Source organism: Carassius carassius, chromosome 29 (assembly GCF_963082965.1).
Source record: "Carassius carassius chromosome 29, fCarCar2.1, whole genome shotgun sequence".
Taxonomy (NCBI): domain Eukaryota; kingdom Metazoa; phylum Chordata; class Actinopteri; order Cypriniformes; family Cyprinidae; genus Carassius; species Carassius carassius.
Genome location: NC_081783.1, coordinates 19,885,201 through 19,910,665, shown reverse-complemented (window position 1 = coordinate 19,910,665; position 25,465 = coordinate 19,885,201). Strand labels below are relative to the sequence as shown.

Sequence of the window (25,465 nt, the reverse complement as noted above, 5' to 3'; positions counted from 1 at the left end):
GGTTTGTGTTCCTCTCCATGCAAAGCCTGTGAATGCAATTCAAATTCATGCATTTTCTTACCCTCAAATGATCTGTGGTGTAACATTTTCTATCCACTTATTTTTGCTCTGGTGGATAAACACAGTTTGCTGATTTGCAAATGGAGTTTACTGCATTTGAGACTTTAAGCTCTGTAGGGGAGAGTCAATTGCTCAAACCTTTAACTAGTGGTGCTGAGAGTGAGCAGATCGCACTCTCGGCTCCATAAGAGCGATTGTGCTGCCCAGAGATACCATTGTGGAGCTCATCGCGGCTGGTAGAACAGGGAAAACTTTTAAAATGCTTTAAAAATAGATTACAAGAGGGTTTTGGCTTTAGACAGGGAGGTGAAAAGGTAACAGAGTTCTAGCTAACAGCCGACAAGTTTCCAGCAACAATCAGTGGCCACAGTGAATGGAAAACTGCTGTGATACATTCACATTCAAGACAGACATATTTCTGTAAAACTGTGTGCTTTGTACTCAATTGTTTCTATATGGTATTAGTATGTTGGATACTTTTGTAACAGAGGCCCATCTCACATGCCAGAAACACTGGTTCGAATCCCACTCGGAGTGTGTTGAGTAGAACCACAGACGTTATACTTGCAATATTTATAAGCAGTGCAGACAGTATGTTCATTGTTCGTATGATGTTCATAGTGGGTTATTTTTTTGTTTCAGTGTTTTGAGTAATGTAATAAAAAACTAAATCATAAAAATGAACATAACTGATGTTTAATATATTAATAAATGTAGTACAATTTTGCTTCAGTAAGATTTCACAAATATATTTCAGGTAGTTGACAAAGCACCATTGTATTTTAGTTTAGCATTATGTATTAAAATGACGAAAACCTTAACACAAAATGTAAAAAACTATTTGTATAGATTAAAAAAACCTACTAAAATCACAAAAACAGATAAGGAAATTACTAAAACCTTAAAACGAAACTATTTAACTAAAACTAAATAAAAAATACATATCTATAAAAATATCTCAAAATATAAATTCTACCGTGAAAGCAGTTCAGTTCTAAATTCAAAGAGCCGTTTGGATAACTTTTTGATGGATTTATGCACTTTTATTGGACTTGGACAAAATCTCGACCCCCATTAAAAAGCTGGGAAGAACCAGGACATTTTGTAATATAACTCCAAGTGTATTTGTCTTAAAGGACAAAGTCATATACAACTGGGATGGCTTGAGGGTGATTAAATCATGGGGTCATTTTCAATTTTTTATGATGTACTATCCCTTTAAACTACAAGCAAATGTAGTAGTCAAAGCAGTTCTAGACTAACAGAAACAGACTGTTCAAATACTGAAAAACAGATTTAAAGAAGAAGCGATTCTAGTCTTAAAACATCTCTGGAATAAAAGCAACTACAGAAAAAACACGAAAGCATTTCAAAAATAAAAGCATTCTGACTAGAATCAGGTCCTGATTTAAAACAAGAGCTAAACTAAATTAAATTGGTTCTGCATTGAAAGTTCCAGATTAAGAGTTCTGGTTTACAGCAGCTGCAGACTGAAGTGTCACACTGCAAGCAGTTTTAGAGAAGCACTGCGACAGAAGTTTTATGACCACTTAGACAGTGTCTGAGCACTGCAGGGACTGTAGCCAGATGCCTTCCGCCGCTGCAGGTGCTTTTTCGATGGATGTACATCTCATTCTCTGGCACGTCTCTCGGATCTGGACGATTCATCCAGTCAGCATTCTGCAATGGTTATGACTGTCTTAATTTCAGTCAAGGGGCTTGTATTGTCCCGGCTGAGGAGGGTTTATATGAACATCCATTAACAAGTAGAGATGAACCATGAAACCCCACCACCATGCCATCTCTGCACTCATATTATTAAACATACACCCACCACCCACATACTGTACATGTACACACACACACACACACACACACACACACACACACACACACACACACACACACACACACACACACACACACACACACACACCAGAGAGTAAGGGAAATAAAGATAGGTGAGATTAGGAGGGTTTATGAGATTGCTTCACAGGTGCTGGGTATGCATTTACATTAGATTATTCGTAGACACATCAGTTAAATGTGTGTGTGAAATAACTGTTCTTTATTTATTCCTGTGATCAAAACTGAATTTTCAGCATCATTACTCCAGTCTTCAGTGTCACATGATCCTTCAGAAATCATTCTAATATGCTGATTTGCTGCTCAAAAAAAAAAAAAAAAAAAAAATGTATATATATATATATATATATATATATATATATATATATATATATATATATAATTGTTATAAATGCTGAAAACAATTGTGCTGCTTCATGTTTATGGAAACATTAATTTTTTTTAGGAATATCTGATGGATTGAAAGGTCAAAAGAACAGGATTTATATAAAATTTATATTGCTTCTAGTATCAAATTAATGCATCCTTGCAAAAAAAAAAAAATATTCCGTTTCATTTCATCAAAACATTTCTATACTGAAAGCAGGCCTAAAATAAAAGCATATATAGACTAAAATGAAAGCATTTTTAGAATAAAAGCAGCCTGACTCAAAACAAAATAAATATAAATATATTGGACTGGACTGCAGACAAAAGCACTGCAACAGAAGCCAGAAGTTATTACTGCTCAGACACCATCAGAAACTGCAGTGACTGTAACCAGATTCATTAAAGATGTGTAGTCTACTTTGTATTGTTTAAACAATATAAAATACAATACAATATTCTTTCTCCATTAAATTAAGACTCCAAACACAGTTCATGTAAAATATGACTTACTTTGCGGTGGTGCTACAACTAAATCCTAGGGATTTTAGATCTAGCTAGATTGCATTTATTTAAAGGGTTCATCGGATGCAAAATTCACTTTTACATGTTGTTTGAACTGAAATGTCTCTTTGCAGCATGTGTACACAACCAGCCTATAATGATAAAAATCCACCCAGTGCTTAAAAAAAAATCCCCATAAATCATAAGCACTTTCTCAGAGCAAGCCGTTCACAGATTATTGGTGAAATGACGTAACTTTGCCATGCCCCTCCCACATCTGTTGACAGACACTGGCGTTTCAGCAAATTATTTTTTTCAGCATTTTTTCACAGACGAAAATGAGACGATAACGAAATAAAAAAGTTTTTAATGAAAAAATAATAAAAAATAAAACAATTATAATAATAATACAAAAATATACTCTCATTTTCATCAACGAATAAAAACGAGACAAAAATGTTAGGGAAGGACCATTTTGTCAGGAGGGCTGATGTCTTGTACATTTGCATTGTACCGTCCTGATCTAATAGCTAGAAAACGCAGTTTCAGATTGCTTCCGCGCTGGTTATAATCAATGATTAGCACACATTTATGCCGAGGGACTGCTTATGAGCTAATGTTGATGAATTATTACCATATAAATGTTGCAGATGGTTGTAAGAATGCAAATTTGATTCGCCTCATCTGAACTTGAATGAGCAGCCTGCAACTATGTCAACAGTCAAACATGCAGGCATTTCAAAATAAGAGTCACAGTGTATTTCAAGCTTTTTTTTCCTGGTCATTGTTGATATTTTGGGTTCATAAATTATATTTTATTATATTTTTCATAAATTTATATTTTTATTATATTTAATTTAATTTCCATTTAATTAACAACTATTGTAGTTTCTGTCTGGGATTCCCCCTTACAGGAGGGACAGACTAAGAACATTATTCAAAATATTATTTAATAAATACATTTTACTACTATCAGGTTGTTAAAGTTAAAACTAAAACCATAAAAATATTCTTCATTTATTGAAATAAAATAAACGTTAACTGAAATAATAAAACAAATCTCTAAAAAATTAAATACATTAAAAAACGTATGTAATTTCATTTAGTTTATAAGCTTTAGCTTAACCTGATGTACTAAAATTACCAAAACAGAAAAAAAAACGCATAACAATTTACAATTAACATTTTAGAATTTAGTATATTGTAGATAGTATATATTTAGTTGACTAAAACTAGACTTAAACTAAAACAATTCAGATGACTAAAATATGACTAAAAATGAAGGGTATTTTCGTCAAAAGACTATGACTAAAACTAAATCAAAATTTGTTGTCAAAATGAACACTGGTTTCAGCATCGACCTGCCCTGAGTGAGCTGTAAACAGTCTGCAATTGTTTCAAGAATGTCTTTTATTGAGGTGTTTTATTGTTGGATGTAATAATGCACATAGCAGTCATCATTTACTCCCAACATCCGAGCTGCTGAAGACATAGGGGATTACTTTTGCTTTTGAAGTGAATGCAATCCCTCTGCGATTTACCTAAATGCGTTTTGTTTGTGCATTTCATTTTGCAATGAACTGCTTTGTAAATGAGGGCCAGTAAAAAACAGGTTTTGCTGAAAAGTTGTTCCTGAAGGATGGATCGGTACCAGCTGTTCATGATCCAGCTTCAGCTCCAGAAGTTAATTGTAAGTTTTTTTTTTTTTTATGAATCTTGCAAATCACCTTTCCTAATAATGTGCTATAAAGTTCCGTAACGAATGCGGCTGAAGTGAACAATCTCAATTAATTCACGTGGATTCCCTTCCACGTCTACATGTTACCACTGTTTCACTTAAGACATTACTTATGTTTCTTTTTTGTTCCATTAAAATGTAAATGTTCTATTATGAAATTATTTACAAAAGTAAGACTGAACAGACTGAAATGTCTTTAATGTCAATGAAAACATTCTGTCCCAGAATTTAAAAAAAATGGATTCCTGGACTTAAGTGTGTGTGTGTGTGTGTGTGTAAGTGCAGTATGACAGCAGATATCATTTCAGCTGAATCTCAGCTGTCCTCATCCCACTCCAGCTGTATACGGAGACTCCTGGGGGCCGTAGGGCAGTACAGGGGCCAAACAAATACTGCTCCCTCTCTAACCTCCCTCTCCACTTTCCTTGTTGTCCTTTCATCTCACTCGCCTCCTGTTCCATACCGTCTGCTCCATGGCTCAGAGGCACACAGCATTAATAGACATGATGACCTTCTGTGTTGGTTTGTGTGTGTGTGTTTGTGCATCATGGCTTTGTTTAGCCCAGATAAAGCAGCACCGGAGGCTCAGTTCAGAGCAAGTTTATCAGGATACGGAACCACCAGGTTCATCCTCATCCATAACAACCGCAAATCTCACATGAGGATGATGTTGGTTTAAGATTTCCAGTGCTACCCACAAGTCATATCTGTCACCGCACTAGCTGACAGAAACTAATGATTATAAAGAGAAGGAGGCATGCTGGAAAAAGAGAGTGCTGGATCACATAGGAAAGAGAAACCATAAATGAGATCTCTTGACGCTAAAAACTACTGTATCATATTTGATTCGCAAAAGCCTCTAGATGATCAACATGATTAAAAACTTTGCTGAAAAACTTGTAAACAGTCTACTACATGCCTTCTGTTGTCTGACTGATAGTTTATACATTTGTAGCAAGTAATTGTAAAAAAAGGTTCCCTTTCAGGTCATGGTTCATGTGTCTTTATGCTGTGAATTCTTTGCTGATTTCTGTCAAATACTGCAAATGTTAGAATAACTTGAGCTCTCTGATGTTTGATGGTAATAGAGAATGAGACTTCAGCAAACGTTCCATTTGGTTTCATTTCAATTCACAGTGCATAGATAGTAAAGAGATTTCTGATATCACTCCATGATGTAACACATTTATTACACATAAATTAATCCAAGACCCAGGGTTATTATAGTTAACTGAAACTAAATCCATAAAAATTTTGTTACTTGAAAAAAAAAACTTTTTTTTACTGAAATAATATAAAATATATTTACTTTTTTTCTTCAGCTTGTTCCAGAAGCAATATTTAAATTATATTTAAATTGCATAAAAATGGCTTCACAGGCAAGGATATTGTGGCTACTAAGATTGCACCTAAATCAACAATTTATAGGATCATCAAGAACTTCAAGGAAAGAGGTTCAATTCTTGTAAAGAAGGCTTCAGGGCGTCCAAGAAAGTCCAGCAAGCGCCAGGATCGTCTCCTAAAGAGGATTCAGCTGCGGGATCGGAGTGCCACCAGTGCAGAGCTTGCTCAGGAATGGCAGCAGGCAGGTGTGAGCGCATCTGCACGCACAGTGAGGCCAAGACTTTTGGAAGATGGCCTGGTGTCAAGAAGGGCAGCAAATAAAAGGCCACTTCTCTCTAAAAAACACATCAGGGACAGATTGATCTTCTGCAGAAAGTATAGTGAATGGACTGCTGAGGACTGGGGCAAAGTCATATTCTCCGATGAAACCACTTTCCGATTGTTTGGGGCATCTGGAAAAAGGCTCGTCCGGAGAAGAAAAGGTGAGCGCTACCATCAGTCCTGTGTCATGCCAACAGTAAAGCATCCTGACACCATTCATGTGTGGGGTTGCTTCTCATCCAAGGGAGTGGGCTCACTCACAATTCTGCCCAAAAACATAGCCATGAATAAAGAATGGTACCAAAACACCCTCCAACAGCAACTTCTTCCAACAATCCAGCAACAGTTTGGTGAAGAACAATGCATTTTCCAGCATGATGGAGCACCGTGCCATAAGGCAAAAGTGATAACTAAGTGGCTCGGGGACCAGAATGTTGAAATTTTGGGTCCATGGCCTGGAAACTCCCCAGATCTTAATCCCATTGAGAACTTGTGGTCAATCCTCAAGAGGCGGGTGGACAAACAAAAACCCACTAATTCTGACAAACTCCAAGAAGTGATTATGAAAGAATGGGTTGCTATCAGTCAGGATTTGGTCCAGAAGTTGATTGAGAGCATGCCCTGTCGAATTGCAGAGGTCCTGAAAAAGAAGGGCCAACACTGCAAATACTGACTCTTTGCATAAATGTCATGTAATTGTCGATAAATCCTTTGAAACGTATGAAGTGCTTGTATATATATACATGACATTTTGTTAAATATTTTGTGATGTAGTTTTTTATTACAAAAAAAAATGTATATATATATATATATATATATATTTATATATATATATATATATATATATATATATATATATATATATATGTATATACAGTACAGACCAAAAGTTTGGACACACCTTCTCATTCAGAGAGTTTTCTTTATTTTCTTGACTATGAAAATTGTAGAGTCACACTGAAGGCATCAAGGGCTATTTGACCAAGAAGGAGAGTGATGGGGTGCTGCACCAGATGACCTGGCCTCCACAGTCACCGGACCTGAACCCAATCGAGATGGTTTAGGGGTGAGCTGGACCGCAGACAGAAGGCAAAAGGGCCAACAAGTGCTAAGCATCTCTCGGGGAACTCCTTCAAGACTGTTGGAAGACCATTTCAGGTAACTACTTCTTGAAGCTCATCAAGAGAATGCCAAGAGTGTGCAAAGCAGTAATCAAAGCAAAAAGTGGCTACTTAGAGGTGAAAGGTGGCTTAACCTAGAATATGACATATTTTCAGTTGTTTCACACTTTTTTGTTATGTATATAATTCCATATATAATTCCACGTGTTAATTCATAGTTATGATGCCTTCAGTGTGAATCTACAATTTTCATAGTCATGAAAATAAAGAAAACTCTTTGAATGAGAAGGTGTGTCCAAACTTTTGGTCTGTACTGTATATGTATGCTTTTACTGTAAACTTAAAAAATGAGTTTTCTTGTAAACTGTACTCCAATAATCTTACATCTTTACAATTTTTTTTTTTTTACACTCTCAGGAGTTTCAGACAATATTTCAGATAACAGATATTTCAGACAAGCAAATAAAATCTCTCATTATGCAACTAAATTCCTAAAAGCAACCCTTAAAAATAATATTTTTCTCTGAGAATAGGTGATTTCCTGATGCTACCTGGAAAAGGCGTGAGGTTTATTTGACATCGCTCTGCCAAATCCTTCTGTAAATGCTATTTGTGTCACCTACAGTGCAATTTAAAAAGAATTACCTTGGTACTGCTTCCACATATTCTCATAAACCCTCACTAACCGATGTCAACCTGACGGCAAACATGCAAACACTCAGCAGCCACACCTACCCAACCGCTTTAGCTCATTACCCATGAGTCTTTTCACTCAGCTGTTTACCTGAGTGTCACAGGGTTCCCAGCAGGGTCAGCTCTAATGGTGAGGGTTAGCATGGCCAAAGGGCATTGAGACAGAGAGAGAGAGAGAGAGAGAGAGACAGGCCTTCATTGTAAACCCACAGCGCAGAAAACTAAATCCACAGGCTTTTGCTAACAGCTCAAAGCTGTTGCCGATAACAATGTGACCTCTGACTTGAAATGAAATCGCAAAACAACAAGCAAAAGATATTGTCATTTGTAGCTATTTACAAGCTAAGGAATCAAACCTGGACATGTTTTAGAGCATGCTACGCTCACTGTAGCCATTTCTTTAAATTATTGACATTCATCAGGGACAAGAAATCATAAGTGGCTTTTCTTGAGGTGTGTATACAGCTCAACAGCTCTTGAGAAACTCAGATGTATTTTATCAATGCATTTTAGATTTAAGCAATAAATTAAATATACACTACAGTTTTAACAAACTGGGGAAGTTTTTTTTTTAAATAATTTTTATTTTATGCTTATCAAGCCTACATTCATTTAGTAAAACACATTATTATTTAAATATATTTAAAAATTTCCTCCAGAAATGATTCTAATATGCTTTAAAAACACTTCTTATTATTATCAGTGTTGAAAACAGATGTGCTGCTTAATATTTTTGTGGATATATATTTTCTTCAGCATTCTTTGACAAATAGAGAGTTCAAAAGAACTACACTTTAATAATTTGTAACGTAATAATTTGTTACGTTATTTGTAACTGCCACTACTTTTCAATGCATCTTTGGTGATTAAAATCATTAATTTCTTAAAAAACTAACTAATCCAAAGCCTTTGGAAGTTAGCTTTCATTCTATAAAATTACTTATAAAATATGTACATTACAAAGTCATTACGTAGCTACTGCTTACTTACTCAAAATTAAACTTACCAACCCCAAACTTTTTAACAGTAGAGTATATATATATATATATATATATATATATATATATATATATATATATATATATATATATATATATATATATATCTCTGTCTCAAAAAAAAAAAAAAAAAAAAAAAAGAATATATATATATATATATATATATAGATTCGAATTCTAGAACAGCCTTTGCATTAAAAATGCTCTCTAGGTAGGAAGGTCACCAGGTTTCGAAGCAGAGCTGAAGTTGAGACTGAAATGTGTATTTGCCTGTTGAATTCATAATGAAAGCGTAATAGGGAGAAGAGCTATGATTCAGTGAGGCAGAATGAGTTCTTTTAAATAATTGATAGTGCAAAGATTTACGTGCAGAATGAGGAAGGACTATCTGCTACTACGTTGAGAGGGAATCTATTTCAAAAGGAATGGAGAAAAAAAAATCACCGTCAACTGTCAGAGCACTTGAAAAGAAAAAAGAGAGAGGGATGGTGCGGCAGAGGAGGATGATAAGCTCCGGGGAATGTGGAAAGGCAAAGAAATAGAACAATTTGTCTTTGAAAATGAAAAAAATATATCAAAGACTTAGACGTGCCTTTGTGAACTGCTCTCCCTCCTGCCAGACAGGGTCAGCATGCTAACACGTGAAGGCACAGCAAAGATGTCACTGTACAATGGAGAATGCCATGCATTGTATGTTTCAATATGGGCTGCTGAAAAAAAATGACAGAAGAGCAGCCATTGACTCGAGAATGGAGGGAGAGAGAAACGAGTGAAGGGTGGATGAGCAGAAGCAAAGGAAGGAGGAAAGTGAGCGATAAAGGGATGGAAATAGAAAGAAAGGTTTGTTTTCTTGGGTCTGAGGAGCAGAAGGTGTAGCATCTGGGTCTAATCTCAAAGACATAGGAGATCAGGGCAGGGATGCTCATACTGAGACACACACACACACACACACACACACACACACACACACACACAAATGTAGTATGGTAACCGTAGAAGCAGAACTACTCCAACCAAATAGGACAACTACTGCTGTCATCAAAACAAAAATATTGAAGAAAATGAGAGATGGAAAGCATCTTAAAATCTCAGAAATGTCTCTGTATTCATTTTGGTTCAGTACTGTTTATATATACATATTATATTAAATTATTAATGAATAACGATTCACAAAATTTCAATTGGTATAATCATTAATCATCAAGTAATAATTTTTAAACAACAGTGCTTATTTTCATAAATATTACATTTTATGACATTGCCATAATAATGAAAATTATATTAAAAAAAAAAAAAAAAAAAAAAAAAAAGAAAAAAGAAAAAGAAAAGGAAATGTCATGGGATCTTCAAGGGTTCTCTCTGTGATGTTCCGGGCCTTTCTTGTAACATGACAACAAAATGCATATATTTATTTTCCTGACAAAGGTTTGCAAATATTTAAGGAAACTTAAAGTCAAAATTGTGTGTTTATATCTCACAATTCCGACCCCCCCCTCCCCCTCAGAAATATAAGAAATAATAAAGTCTGAAATGTCTGATAAAAAAAGTTGCAATTACCTTAACTTTTTTTATTCTTTGGTGTAAATGGGCTTTCATAAATATTAAAATATTGAAACTAATAATATTCAAAAACAAAATTGCTTCATTGTTTTTATATAAATGTATTTTCATTTTTATGAAAAAAATAAGAAATTATTATGCCCAAAACTAACCTTTTCTTCAGACTTTTTTTTGTTTTTTGCAGGATGAATCACCTATACTGTAACAAATAAAACAAATATAGGAGCATGTTTTACAATAAAATAATATTTCAGTCTTTCTAAATCAAAATTTCACATTAAATTGAGTATATTTCTGATTTTTAGTTATTATTTGTGAAATCTACAAGGAATTTTAATTCTGAAACTGAAAACACATTTAGTACAGTAAGATTTATTAATTTCATTATCTTTAAATGCTGCATTTTTAATATTGTTTAACAACAGAAAATGAGTATTACATCACTGACTGCACAAACTACTGTGGTATTCTGCAGAAACAGTCTACGGTTTTACAATTCTGTAATTAAAAGCATGAACAAGCTAACACTGCAAAGCCAAACAAGACTAGTGCAGCTGCATGCGCTGATTGTTAATTTGCTTTGTAAGTTTGTTTGCAGCTGAATCAAACTTTCATTTAATTTAATGGCTTTCGATTAAAGTTCATTTGAAGCTCCAGGGTTGGCTGTTAAGTATGCATGTAACGTAAATCATGTGCAAGTACAATAAGAATGCATTGTTAGCACACATATTCAATGCGGCTTACATGAGTCATACGTTATCTCCCCTGAACAAAAACTCCATTAAGAAGCTCTGAATCCATTGAGAAGTGTCAGAGTGACGACGTGAGTCATCAGAGTCACAGGCACTAATTCACAGTGTCATGGACGCAGTCAGGTGGCAAAGCATTTCCTGCCTCGGTTCCATTGGATATAAAACTCATCTGGGTCGCAGTGGACCGCTGATTATTTAGCACTGACCGTGTCCCTGCACGGATCCGAACAGAGCTTGCTGTCAAAACTTGATATGTGTGGACATTAATACATTGGCAGGGGCGGTTTTCAAAAAATGACAACTGTACAGATGGCGGCCCTCTGTAGGCAGCCGTTAGATAAAAGACTGATCAGCTGTTGTGTTATTCACATTTACATTTATGCATTTGGTAGATGCTTTCCAGAAAATAGACTTGCATTGCACTCAAGGCGCATTAACTGGAAATCAAACCCATGACCCGGCCATGATATAATGTTTGAGCTGCATTACGAGCCATCGCTAGACATTAAGTAGTCTTAGCCTCAGACATCACGTCTATGGACTGTCTGATGCCCAATGCATACAAAAATAGATCCAGTCTCAATGGGCGGTGTAATTATTTATTTTTTAATAGAGTAACTAAAACAGTAATTGCACATTGATGCACCCGAGAAAATTATTATAATAGTTTTTTTTTTACAGTTAGTTTATGGGTTACAGTTATTTTGGCATAATTGTTTATGTATTTGTCGATAAAAAATCAAGAAGAGGCAAATTCCGTGTTCAAGTGTTTGAGACGCGTCTTTCTGCGTGCGTTGATGCTGAATTGGGCTCTTTCACATCTTTTTCTGTTTGCCTGTTTAAACTGTGATTTGTATTTGTTCTTTCAGGTGCAGAGGCAGCCAGATCAGGAGTCGTAAATATCAAACATGTTTGATATATATGATTTGAGTTCGGGGACGCTCCGTCTCAATCGGAAGCAGTTAAATAATCGTAATGATGCCACACGATAGAGGATGTTTTGGCCAAAAAAATCACTATATATATATATATATATATATATATATATATATATATACATGTTAGCCTGGACCACAAAACCAGTCATACGGGTACATTTTTGAAAATTAGATTAATACATTAGCTGAAAGCTGAATAATAAGCTTTCCATTGATATATTAGGATCAGACAATATTTGGCCGAGATTCAACTATTTGAAAATCTGGAATCTGAGGGTGCAAAAAAAAAATAGAAATATTGAAAAAAAAATCGCCTTAAGAGTTGTCCAAATGAAGTTCTTAGCATTGCATATTACTAATCAAAAATTACATTTTGATATATGTATAACAATAAATTTACAAAATATCTTCATGGAACATGATCTTTACTTACAGTTTTTTTCGATTGCTAAACGACAGTGAGCACATCTGGAGCTACATGTGCAAAATCAGTTCACATCACCTGCAAAACTCATTCCAAGCAACACAACTCTTATCACATGGCTCAAAACAGGCTCAGTGCAGCCAAACACTACACACAAGCCTCACTGAGATAACACACACTGTCACTCAGAACACACTGAGAGGAAAAACACTAGCATCAAACACCAATACAGAAAATACTCACTTTTCATCATTACAGTTTGAACAATTTCAGTGACTTCATACAAAGTCATATTTTCTTCAAAGAAAAGAGTGACATTCTTTCACATGATATATTTACATTTTTAGAACATAATTATTTAAGGTAAATGAAAATTAGTAGTTTGCTTCAATAGTCTGCAGTAATTTACAGAATTACAGTAATGAGGAAAAAAGGTAGAAACTAAAAGTACATACTGTAATTTGAACAAATAATTTTCAGGGCTAATCCTGAAATTGCAATCAGCAGTGTTTGAAAGGCACAAGGCTGAAATCTATTCTGTTTTGATTGTGTTGTTCACAGTTTTGACAGCAGTGTGTTAGCATTTGAACAAAGTGCTGTAAATCCACAGTGTTGTGCAGGTTGTGGTTAAAGTCGTGGGATAAGTGTGTAGAGTTTTGAAAACTGTGTTCAAGCAATGAAAAACCAACTAGAGTTTGGTCCACATGAACTCCTGCTGTGCAGATTGTAGTTAGAGTTTTGCACATGTGTCTCCAGTTGTGCCCACTGTCGTTTAGCAATCGAAAAAGACTGTAATAAGTATACTAATACTTTTGGCATAAAATAAAAAACAATAATTTTGACCCATACAGTGTAGTGTTGGCTATTGCTACAAATATACCCCTTGCCTCAACGTCATGCATTTAAAATCCTTTAATGCATGGCAAACAGTTGATTAACCTTCACACACATAAACGCATGCACGCAAGCACACACACACACACACACACACACACACACACACACACACACACACACACACACACACACCCACACACACACACACACACACACACACACACACACACACACACACACACATATATAGTGAATCAGTTTTAATTTCCTGGTTTAATTTTAATTAAAGTATTCAGTCAAGTTGTAATTTTTTATATATATATATTTTTTGTAAATAAATTTTTATTCATTTTTATTACAATTTATTAATATTTATTAGTTATTTTAGTATATCAAGTTTAAATAAGAAATGTTGCCTTAGTAACTTACTGACATATATATAAATATATATATATTTGTACATATTTTATTTCAGTTAACATTTATTTCAAGTAATGAAAATGTTTTTTTAATGGTTTTAATTTTAGTTATACTACACTATAATTAATATAATAATCCTTATATGCACTTTAGGTAAGTACAGTAATATATCCCTAATGTATATGTAATGATACAAACTTCATATTCATCGGGAAGAAGGAGGCGGGAACCGGCGGACAATCAAATGAAACTTTAATAATCAAAATAAACACAAAACAGCACAACAGCCCCTCGCGGACGACTGTTGCATACAAATTAAAAGCAAACACAAAATAAAGTCCAGGCCTGGTCCTCACTCGTCCTTCACTGTCGTCGCTCCTGTTTTATATCCTTCCATCTCCTCTGTGGGACTCGAGACTGGTGGGTCGAACAGGTGTCGTTCATCTCCAATCACTCCACCGGCCTCACTCCTGTTCCCATGGCTCTCGGCCCCGCCCCACTCGTCACAGTCTACTTTCTAGTCATTTATTGTACTGTAAATTATTTCAAATTTACTAGCCCCTTTACAGGTAAACAATCTGTGGTTGGTCAGGCAGTCTGTTCCTGTCTAGGTGGTTCTTGACTTGAAAATTCTGCGAAGTGCTGGTCCATGATGCTGACAGTGATGGCAAAGGGATGCTATCTGTCCTCCTGTGACAAATAAATGCAAAAAAAATTATTCCACTTACCATGTCAGTGTCTGAAACAGGTCCAAAACTGGTGACGTAAATGTCGGTCTTCACTGTGGTAACTCGATCTGGAAAAACAAAAAGAAGAGACCTCAAAATGACCAGTGTTATTTTCCCAGAGTGCAATGGACACTTTGTCTCATCTACCTTGAAAGGGGTATCTTTGTAAAACCGCATTGTCCGAAAGAAGAAATTATCTGTGAATTTCACATTTCCTTTACAGCAGACAGAGCATATTTCGTGAGATGAAAGCGTGCATTAGGCAGGGGTAAATGTGCTTACATTTACTGGCCCAGTGTTAGGTCGGCAAGTAACCAAATATTTCTGTTCCTGCTTCAATATATAAATTTTTTTCCCTCCTTTTTCTGAGCATTCTTTCTTTCTGACACTGAACCACAGTAAATACATTCAGTCAGAAAGGAAAATATTAAATACAGAACATACAGTACATAGACTATTCAGAACAAAAGACATGCTGAGAAACACGAACACACACACACACACACACACACACACACACACACACACACAAACACACAGACACACACAGACACACACACACACACACACACATACACACACACACACACACACACACACACACACGTGCATGACTACTGCATTTTCACTGATACTTTAAAACAGAGCCAAATAACTGTAAAACATAACTCAAATAAAAATAACACAATTTCAAAATTTATTTTTAGGACTCCTGTTGCAAGTTTTTCTGAATAAAACTACATTCATTTAACTGCAGTTTCCAGGCGAAATAACCACTACTAGCAATAAACCACCAATACTTTTTGTTGCTTTTCACATAAATCATGATTGCAGGGGCATATTACTGAAGAATAAAGGCTTATACATCACTTAATCCCCTTCAAATGGTGTATGAATACGGTGAAGTCACTTTAAAAAAACTCAAAGACAAGCAAAACTGGCATGATTGCTTTAGCAAATGCATTTTGCTAAATGTTTGCTTTTTGATAACATTATCGGTTAGGTTTAGGGTATTTTAAAGCATAATAGAGCATTAACATTTAAGCTCCACTTACTGGACATTTCGTTGCCACTACAGAATGACCGATTGATCAGTTTTGCCAATTAATCGGCACCGATAACAAATTGCTGAAAAAATCAGATATCAGCATAAATTCATACCGATACTTAGCTACTTGCTATAACAGTCCTTAAAATTTATTTTGAGATAAAAAAATTACACAGCAATGCAAAATACAAAATTCTGCTTTGCTACACAAAAAAGGAGTTTCAATGCAAACAAATACAGAGCAGCACTCTGTCCCATATGCAGATAAATATTTAGAATTAATTATATATTCTCAAAAAGTAAGAGTCTTCAGCGCTTCTTTAGTGCTTAAAGTTGTGTATTCTGATCTTGGAGAGGGTGGTGTGTGATATTAATAGCTGGCTAATGTAGGGGTGGTTTATTTGGCAATGAGCAGGAGGAGAGAGGCTCAGAGACATCAGGATGCTTTGATGTCTTTTCTGTGGGGTTTTTATTCACTTCATTCTCCTGTTTCACAAACACAAGCTGATAAAAATACTGTTCCGATGACAACAGCAATCAAACAAACAAGAAGAAATTAAGACTGCTCATCTTAAAAACAATGTCACTCTGTTTTTCTGTCTGTCTCTGTCATGTCTCTAAAATTGCCCTAATTATACAATGTCGTGCGCTCGTCTGGGCATCAACCCAGCGAGGATAGAAAAGGGAAAAAAATGCATTGATATTCATCTCTGGCTAGATTTTGCATGCCATTTCTGCACAGAATTGATAGACTGCTGGGAAAGTATAAAAAGACAGAAAAACATTGAAGTTTTATGCAAAACTAGATGTTTTCATCTTCTCAGGTCTTCTCTGTGTTGGGGGTAGTTGCAGTGGTGTTGCTATGCAGTTTCTAGGGTGTTGGAAGTGGTTTCTTGTTTATTGCTACGAGATTCGTAAAAGGTTGCTATAGAACTGAACATTGGTTAAAATAAAACTAATAGACATTGAGGCTTAGAATATAAAAACACAAAGACTGCAATTTCATGTTCTTTTATACACAAGCGGTTCATTATCTGATGCATTCAGTGTCTCAACATATCACCTTTTTAACAGATTTGAAATTAAAGGTTTTTAAATCTGTTGCTAACAAAGGAGGTGCTTTAAAAGGCTCCCTGCACTTTTTTCCATGAAAATAAAAGCTTAACTATTTTAAATGTATCAGTTACGTATGGTGTCCCTTGTTCCCTGAAGGGGGAATGGAGATGCCACATCATTGAACGACGAATTGGGATATCACTTATAATCGAGCCCATGCACATTGGCATGCAATTATTGCATCCAGCTGCAGCTGATCACAGCTTGAGTATAAGAAGGCAGCAGGTGCAATGCATACCAGCTTTTCGCTGAGGAGCAGCTCAGTGGTGGTACAGCAGTTGTGGCGACGGGACGTGACGTCTCCGTTCCCTCCTTCAGGGAACGAGGGTTACCATACGTAACCGAGACGTTCCTTTTCAGTTGGTCACTCTTGACGCCACGTCGGTGACCGATGAATTGGGATCCCCTACCAAAGCGCCATGGATGCTGCCCCTTCCAGTGCCCTGTGTGAGCCACCTTAACACACAAACTGCAGAAATGGTCTGTAGCGCGTAAGGATCGAGACATGAAAGTATACATCCTTCAGGTTGATCGCTACAAACGAATCTCGGGGTCGGGCGAAAACAAAAGTTTGAGTCTGCGTCAACATCTTGAACAGTAACCACTGAAGGGCCCGGTTCAAAACTTGCAATATCAAGATTGGCCGTAACCCACTGCCTTTTTCTTGGGTACAGTGAAGTCAGGGATGTAAGACCCCATCCTCATATTGGCTGGACTCTATCGTGTCCTTCACCAGTAGCACAAATAAAAACCAAACACAAAACAAAGCCCAGGCCTGGTTCTCTCTCGTCCTTCACTGTCGTCGCTCCTCTTTTGTATCCTTCCGATCTCCTCCGTGGGATGCAAGACCGGTGAGTGGAGCAGGTGTCACTCATTTTCAAATCACTCCACCGGCATCGCTCCATTCCCACGGCTCTCGGCCCCGCCCCACTTGTCACATACCCCCATGAGAGGGGAGAGAGGAGAAAAGAGGAGAGAGGAGAAAAAAAAATGTTCCGGTTCCCAGACGCACTGCTGTTCGGCCCTCCACCAGCTGGGTGAACTCTTCTGCGGTGCCTGGCGGTGACACTGGACTGCCCTCGGTACACGGCTTCCAGCCCCGCCCCACTTGTCACACACCGCTGTACCTGCACTGGGGCAGCGAGGTGGAATGAAGGGACCCAACTAGGGCGGCTTGAGAGTGGACCGGAGAGGTGTCTGAGTGTGCAGTGCAACACTTACCAGGTTCCACAGGTTAGCAGACGGTGCATGAGTAGGGCCTTTGTTGATGCTCTTTAACCACCCACTGCTGTCAGCTGGCGAAGGAGGATGATGAGTGAGGTCCAGTGCTGGGCTGTCTGGGACTCTCCATGCCCTCCTGTGAGACAGAGAAAACCACTCTCGAGATATTCCAGATTTTCCACCCAGCCCTTATCCGGGAGAAGGAGCGGTGCCTTTACCATCCTCCAAGAGCAGCTTACTCCCTCTCTGAGTCACTCGTCCCAGGGCCTTTTGCTCACCGCCAGGTTTGACGGGGGCCAGGACAGGTGGGGCTTGTCTACGCCCATCTCCATGGCGCCGCTTGCTGTAGGCTGCTGCGGATGCGGAGCGTTAGCGGACACAGTGGGCTGCCCTTGGCAATGAACAGGCTGGGGTGCTGTGGCTGTTGGATGGGTGGAGGCAGCAGCTGCCCACTGGGACAGGGTGCTACGAACCACCTCAGTCTGCTTCTGTGCAGCTGAGAGCTGCTGGGCCAGGCCCTCAACTACGTTGAAGAGGCCGGTCTGGGACACAGGGGCATTAAAAAAACGTACATTGTCGGCTTCCCTCATATTGACCAGACACAACCACTTTCGGTGCTCCTGGTGGACCACCATAGTGGACATCGACAGCCCAGAGAACGCACAGTGACCTTCATTGCTTGTAGCGTGAGGTCAGTAGCATTACGGAGTTCTGAGAACTTCTGGGCTGTGCAGGTCCTTCAGTGCCTTGGCCTGGTGCAACTGCAGTAACGCTGTAGCATGTAAGGGGAAGGCAGCTTCTCCACAGGCCGTATAAGCATCGCCGGACAGGCCAGATGAGTACCTACAGACCCAGCAGGGGAGGCACCCTGCAGTGGTATTAGGACAAAACTGCATCGCAACCAACCGCTCCACCGGAGGGACTCCATGAACCCCCTCGCTGCACCGCCATTGAGGGTGGTGAGGGAGGAGGACCCCACCAGCTGTTTTTTGGCAGTAAAGGTGCCGTCCACGACCTGGTGAGCTCCTCATGCATTTCTGGGAAGAAAGCGGGCCACCCCAAGAAACCAATCATCCAGCCTGGAAGGCTTGGGACGCAGTGGATTTTTCCATTTGAGCCCTACCTTCTACCTTCACTAGAAGTGCTAGAGGAACGGTGGGCCCCCAAGGTTTGGTTCCCTGAGGGGGTTGCCACCGCTGTGATCCTCAAACCACCTGTGCCCCTGCTGGAAGTAGTTCTCGTCTGGCGACCACCAGGATGAGCCTTAGATTGTGGTAGCAGCAACAGAGCTCCGCCCCCCGGAGGAAATGGAGCCTGGCCCGCAGCTCCGAGATGGTCATCTTCCTGCAATGGGAACATGACTCATCCACAAAGGCATGCTGAGGTACACAGGGGAATGGCCACTTGCAGCACAACAGGGGGTAGTGCAACCTGAAGTGCGCAACCCACTTGACACAGGAACGACCACCGCTGAAGCGTCGTACTACCAACACCAAAAGATTCCAAGAGTGTTTTGAACTCATAGCTCACTGAAGACACTTGGCTGGAGCAGAACGATGTTATCACTTTGCTCCAAAGCGAAAAGCTGGTACAGTATACATTGCAACTGCTGCCTTCTTATACTCACGTTGTGTTCAGCTGTAGCTGGATGCAATAATTGCATGCCAATGTGCATTGGCTCATTTAGTTTACACTTGAAGTAGATTGGTCTATCGAAGCGATATCCTGAGAGATGTCGAGAGTGACTGACTGAAAGGGAACTGAAATTAAGACAAGACACGTAAAATAAAATTCTTATTACTTTTTTTTATATTTATAGTTACTAATATTAATAATATTAATATTAATATAAATATTTATACCTTTTTATTTTACATTAAAAAATAATTATTACAATAGTATATATTTATATTTTTATATTTATATTTCTTATTTTCTTAAATATTTAATTAATAATAATAATAATAATAATAATAATGATGCTCTTTAATTTGATTATTATAGCTCTCTATTATTTGTATTATAGCTCTTTAAGAAAAGGGTCACATTTTTATCACAATCACAATTTTATCAGAAGAATCACAATTAATTTTTTTTATGTTCTTGACTCAAAACTGTTTACCCTCAAATATCTATGATATTCTGGTCTTGGGTTAATCCTTCAGTGTATCTATGAGATATTCTTCATCCATTTACTAGGTGAAAATTATAAGTCTTTTTTTTTTCTTAGAAAACTAAACAAGCAGTTTTAATAATATAAAACAATAAGCAACAGTAATGATTATGCTAGTCTAGTTATGGTCTAATAATTAAGACTACTCATCTTCAAAACAATAGCTGTCTTATTCTCTTCAATTGCCCAAATTACTCAATGCCACACAAGCTTCTGGGCACCATCCCAACGAGGTTAAAAACGGATGAAAAAACAGAGAAATTCTACTGAATTGACATTCATCTCTGACAGAGATGAAAGACTGCTGGGAAGGCATAAAAAACTATTGTTTTAAGTAGCTTTTATAAACCGCAGCTTATTGTGCATGGCTATCAGGTGCCATTATTCTGTGGGATAGATGGTTGCGTTGTTAGCGGTCTGTGTGTCTGAGTGAATGTAAAGTGGCTCGGCTGGGTCTCAGATGGACGGGGGAAGGGTTGAGAGACTGTCTGAAATGAGACTGGGGTGGGGGCGTTATAAAGAAGTGCTCTTATATACATGACATTATTCACATATGCAGCAGAGAGATTTTAACTAAAATTGTGTTATTGCAACAGTAAAGTATTAACTGTTAAAAATTTATAATTTTATTATTATTTATCATAAAATTATTTTTGACGTAAGAATTAAATTAGTAAAATATTAATATTTAAAAAATAAAATCAATAAAGAAATACTTAACTGTTGCAATAACACTATTGTAGTTAAAATAAGTGTTTAATAATAATAATAATGACAACCATTATATTAATATGAATTAAAAATAGGTAATAACCAAGATAATATTTTCAATTAAAAAATTATTATTCAACTGTAAAATTAGTATTTCATTATTATTAATACTACTACTACTACTACTACTACCACTACTAATAATTAATAATAAATTATTATTATTGATTTATTTTTACATTGAAATTAAAGAAAGAAAAACCTTAAAGCTTCTCTTTTGTTGATAATAGATTCATGAAATATTTTCATAATTTATTTATTTATTTAAATTTGTATTATAACTTGTTTAAAATGCGAGAAATAGATAATATGGATAACATTATCACAACATGTGACACACCAACATTGCCATCCAAATGTCTACAAGCTAGTATTTGCCCTAAAACACCTTGCCCTAATCTTTTTACCTCTTCCATTCTTGTAAAACAAATTTGATTTTCATACAGTAAATGAAAATGATCTCTGATATTTTCTGACCTTATAGTCAAGATCATTATTAATAACCTACATAGTCTTTTCTCCCTGCTTCACACTTCTTCACGCACACACTCCTGTTTTGTCAAAACACAAGCATCAATGTACAATTAATCTACAGTGGCAAACTCAATTAACAACCTTAAAATGGTTGCCAGGTATTCCATCCAAGGATCAATACACATTAGTAAAAGGCTTCATGGTCATTTTCCATTGTGTACAAATAAGCCTTTTGTTGCTATAGTACATCATAACAGTAAAAAAAAAAAAAAGCAAGCCGCAGATCTGTAATTTTTCTTGTGACAGCATTTTTAAAATAGCCCAATGTGTGGTAAAAACAAACCCTGGCAACACTAACAGCTTTTTGAACAGAGTTAAATTCCTTTTGTTCACTGGCCAGATCACTGTGTATGATTCAGTTTTATTCATTTTGTGCTTGCTTGTAGCAAAAGATGACAAAGACTCCATCACATGCTACCAACTGCTTTTCAATCTTCATCAATAGAATCAGAAAGAGCAAACATTCTCGATCCAACCCCTCCAATGAAAGAAAACGCTCGCAATGGCAATAACAACACCATGAATTCACCTTGAACTAAATCAATAGACTCTTGAAGACAAAATGATTATGAAGTCTGGTTTATGCTTCTTCTAAATGTTTTATTTATTAGATCATCATATTCTCATTCCAGCAGCACTAAACTTCTTTACATGGCGAGAGATGCTCTTTGATTCGCTCGCAAAAGTTAATCAGCCATAAACATTAAACGCTACAACAACACATTCAGATTTACTGACACATTAATCCATCCTGAGATTGACTGACTGCCGTATGGATCGAGGAACAGGGGGTTTGTGGGAGTTTGGCCTGAAGAATAATGAGTATATTGACCGCCTGGGTCTGATGCTGTGAACGGATGGGTGTAACGGAAGACGACAAAAAAGCATTTTACCTAAACAAACACATAACTTACTGGATTAACCGTTGTGCACAGGAGACACAAAAATATGGTAATTTATAAAATGAGAAATGTCAGTGGATCCATTTGGAAATAGATATTTTGACATTATTCTGATACTAAAATATTTTAATAATTTAGCAATTCTAATATTGTTAAATTTTATATTTTGGTAACACCATTTGTTAACTATACTGGTTAACATGAATGAGAAATACTGTACTTCTAAAGCAGTTATTATTTTTAGTTAATTTTAACATTTACTAATCCAATGTTATTTAATAACCCGTGTGTTTTTTTTAGTATCTTTTAGATTACATAATTCTAAAAAAAATAACATTTAATATAATTTGTCAATGGTTTAATATTTGCAATGGTAATTTAATATTGAATTTTTAGTTGAATTGTTTTTCTTTTAGTTATTGTTTATTTTATGTATAATGACAATTTTTCCCCATGGTTTTGGTTAACAGTTGTATCTTTAAATATTATTTCATGACCAGTGTTATTTTAGTATCATTAAGATACTAGTAGAACTTTTATTAATATTTTTTAATTAGTTTTTTTTGTATTTAATTTTAGCAAAAGTATTGGTAATTTTGTAGAGTGCTTTTTGTTTTAATTTAGACTTATTTTTATGTCTGTAGAATTTGTATTCTCTTTTTATTTTTTAATTATTTTAATACATCAATTCAATCTAAATAAAATGAGCTAATATATATATATTCATATATATATATATATATATATATATATATACTTACAAATATTTAATTTTATTTAATTATTGAAAATGTAATGAATTTCATTTATTTCAAGTAATGAAAATTATTTAATGGTTTAAGATTACCTGAAGCTAACATGAACTAAATGGACATTAAGTAATTGGTCATTGTTAATGTATAATATATAAAATTATGAAATCACAAAAACATTCAAGATTTGCTTACGAATCATTCCGACTAATTTAGAGAATCTGTTCAGCTGAATTTAAATGAACGACTAACAGTAATGTTAATCCAGGAACATGTCTTGGCAAAATCACAGCGACCATCTGGGAAACCCTGAGGTTTGCAAAACATGTGACTAGTAACTTATCTTGTAATTAGTAATTCTTGTGCCCAAAGACATTGACTCGTTTATTGATTTTTTTGATGAAATGTTGACAGTATGCTTCTAGAAACCTACAAACTAATCTTTGACCGTGAATGAATAACAGTAATAACGGAAGGAGGTTCGCTTGGTTAACATGAACAAACAACCCAGACCCAGCCCTTGACCTCAGGATTGATGAGCTGGTCTGACCAGACCTGGGGTCAGAGGTCATGGGTTAAAACTGAACATAGAGAGAGTTAATGAAAGGACCAGAAAAGAATTGAGATTCAACACGTGTCGAGTGCAAACAGCTCATTCAACAGTACCATTAAAAACTGTTCAAAGGATGTGAAGGGATGAAAAGATTCAGTCCTCCTCTCTCCTGAAAATTTGCACCTTGTCTTTGAACGGCTGAAACTGTATTACTTATTCATTCTGCCTTGTGTTTTCAAGCTCTCGTATGTCAGCGGCAGGTAAGTTTTATACCAGCTAGTTCTTTAATATGCTCAGACCAGCTTGAACTTCCTTTGAGCTCTAAACACCAAACTGTGAAGGCTCTTACCTGCCTAGAAGAATGTTTTATTGCTCATGCAATTTAATACCTTTCTGCAGCTATGTTTCATTTTGGTATAATTTATATTTACTGTAAAATTGAAATGACTGTCTATACAGTATGTTAATGCTGGAGTAATGATGCTGAAAATCAGCTTAGCATCACAGGAATTAATTACATTTAAACTTAATTTAAAATGTTGGAGGAGGGATAGTACAGCTGTTCAGGTTTTATGATCATGTCACCATATTTTTCAATTTTTAACACTGGTGTTTGTGATTTTTAGCAATTGCAGCTCTTCATGGATGTAAGCTTTGTGAATTCTCTGTTGTCTTTGAGTAAGATATTGCTGTCGATCTTTGCTGCAGTAGTTCTGTGTCATTTCCTTCTTAGTGTTTGACAGTCCTTATCAATCACTTTCAGTTTTTGCTCACTTTTCTTATTCACTGTCAAGCTGCCATGCTTTGTGTATGCAGTCATAATTATAAAGACTGTTGTTCTTAAAAACACCAAACAGTTGAGCTATTGAGGTTACATACAGTCCTGCTAAATGGGCTTTTTGGAAGTCTGACAAGCCACCATTTCACTGACCACTTGTACTAACAGCTGCTAAACGCAACTTATACATTACTCTTATACAACTTAAAGAATGTAGATAAAGTAATTCAATTTCATTTTTGTCATTAAATGTTAGCCTACAAAAATTATATTGACCCGTATAATGATGGGTGTGCATATAATTTTGCCCAACCCTTATGTGTGTACAGTGTGTGTGTGTGTGTGTGTGTGTGTGTGTGTTTGTGTACACACAAGGGACTCCTGAACAGTCTTCACCAAAAAAAACAAACAAAAAAACTATATATATATATGACATATTAAGAGACGGGGGTGTAAACTTTTGAACAGGATGAAGGTGTCGATTTTTTACATTTAAATATAATATACATATTTTTTTCCATTTAGTACTGCACCTTCCGAAGCTACAGAAGATACTTACATGTTTCCCAGAGTACAAAATAAGTACAATTTACCCTGATCTTCAACTTAAACAAACAAACAAACAAAAAGTTCAAATAATTAAACTAAATTTAAATGGAAATATGCAGGTCAAATGGTTTCTCTCATCTCACTCAATTAGCACTGAGTGAATGAGATTCAAAATGTGATGCACCAATTTCTGGTTTTATTACAACCCGAATTCCGGAAAAGTTGGGACGTTTTTTAAATTTTAATAAAATGAAAACTAAAAGACTTTCAAATCACATGAGCCAATATTTTATTCACAATAGAACATAGATAACAAATGTTTAAACTGAGAAAGTTTACAATTTTATGCACAAAATGAGCTCATTTCAATTTTGATTTCTGCTACAGGTCTCAAAATA

General features: G+C 36.3%; 1 protein-coding gene across 1 annotated transcript in view; it reads right to left on the bottom strand.

The window, feature by feature from the left end:
* The window catches only part of LOC132109845 (gamma-aminobutyric acid receptor subunit alpha-2-like), a 74,368-nt gene that overhangs the window by 41,589 nt on the left and 7,314 nt on the right, over positions 1-25,465 (bottom strand). Inside the window, exon 4 of the mRNA XM_059516229.1 lies at positions 14,671-14,738. Coding sequence (XP_059372212.1) covers positions 14,671-14,738 — 68 coding nt within the window. The remainder of the gene's footprint in view (positions 1-14,670; positions 14,739-25,465) is intronic.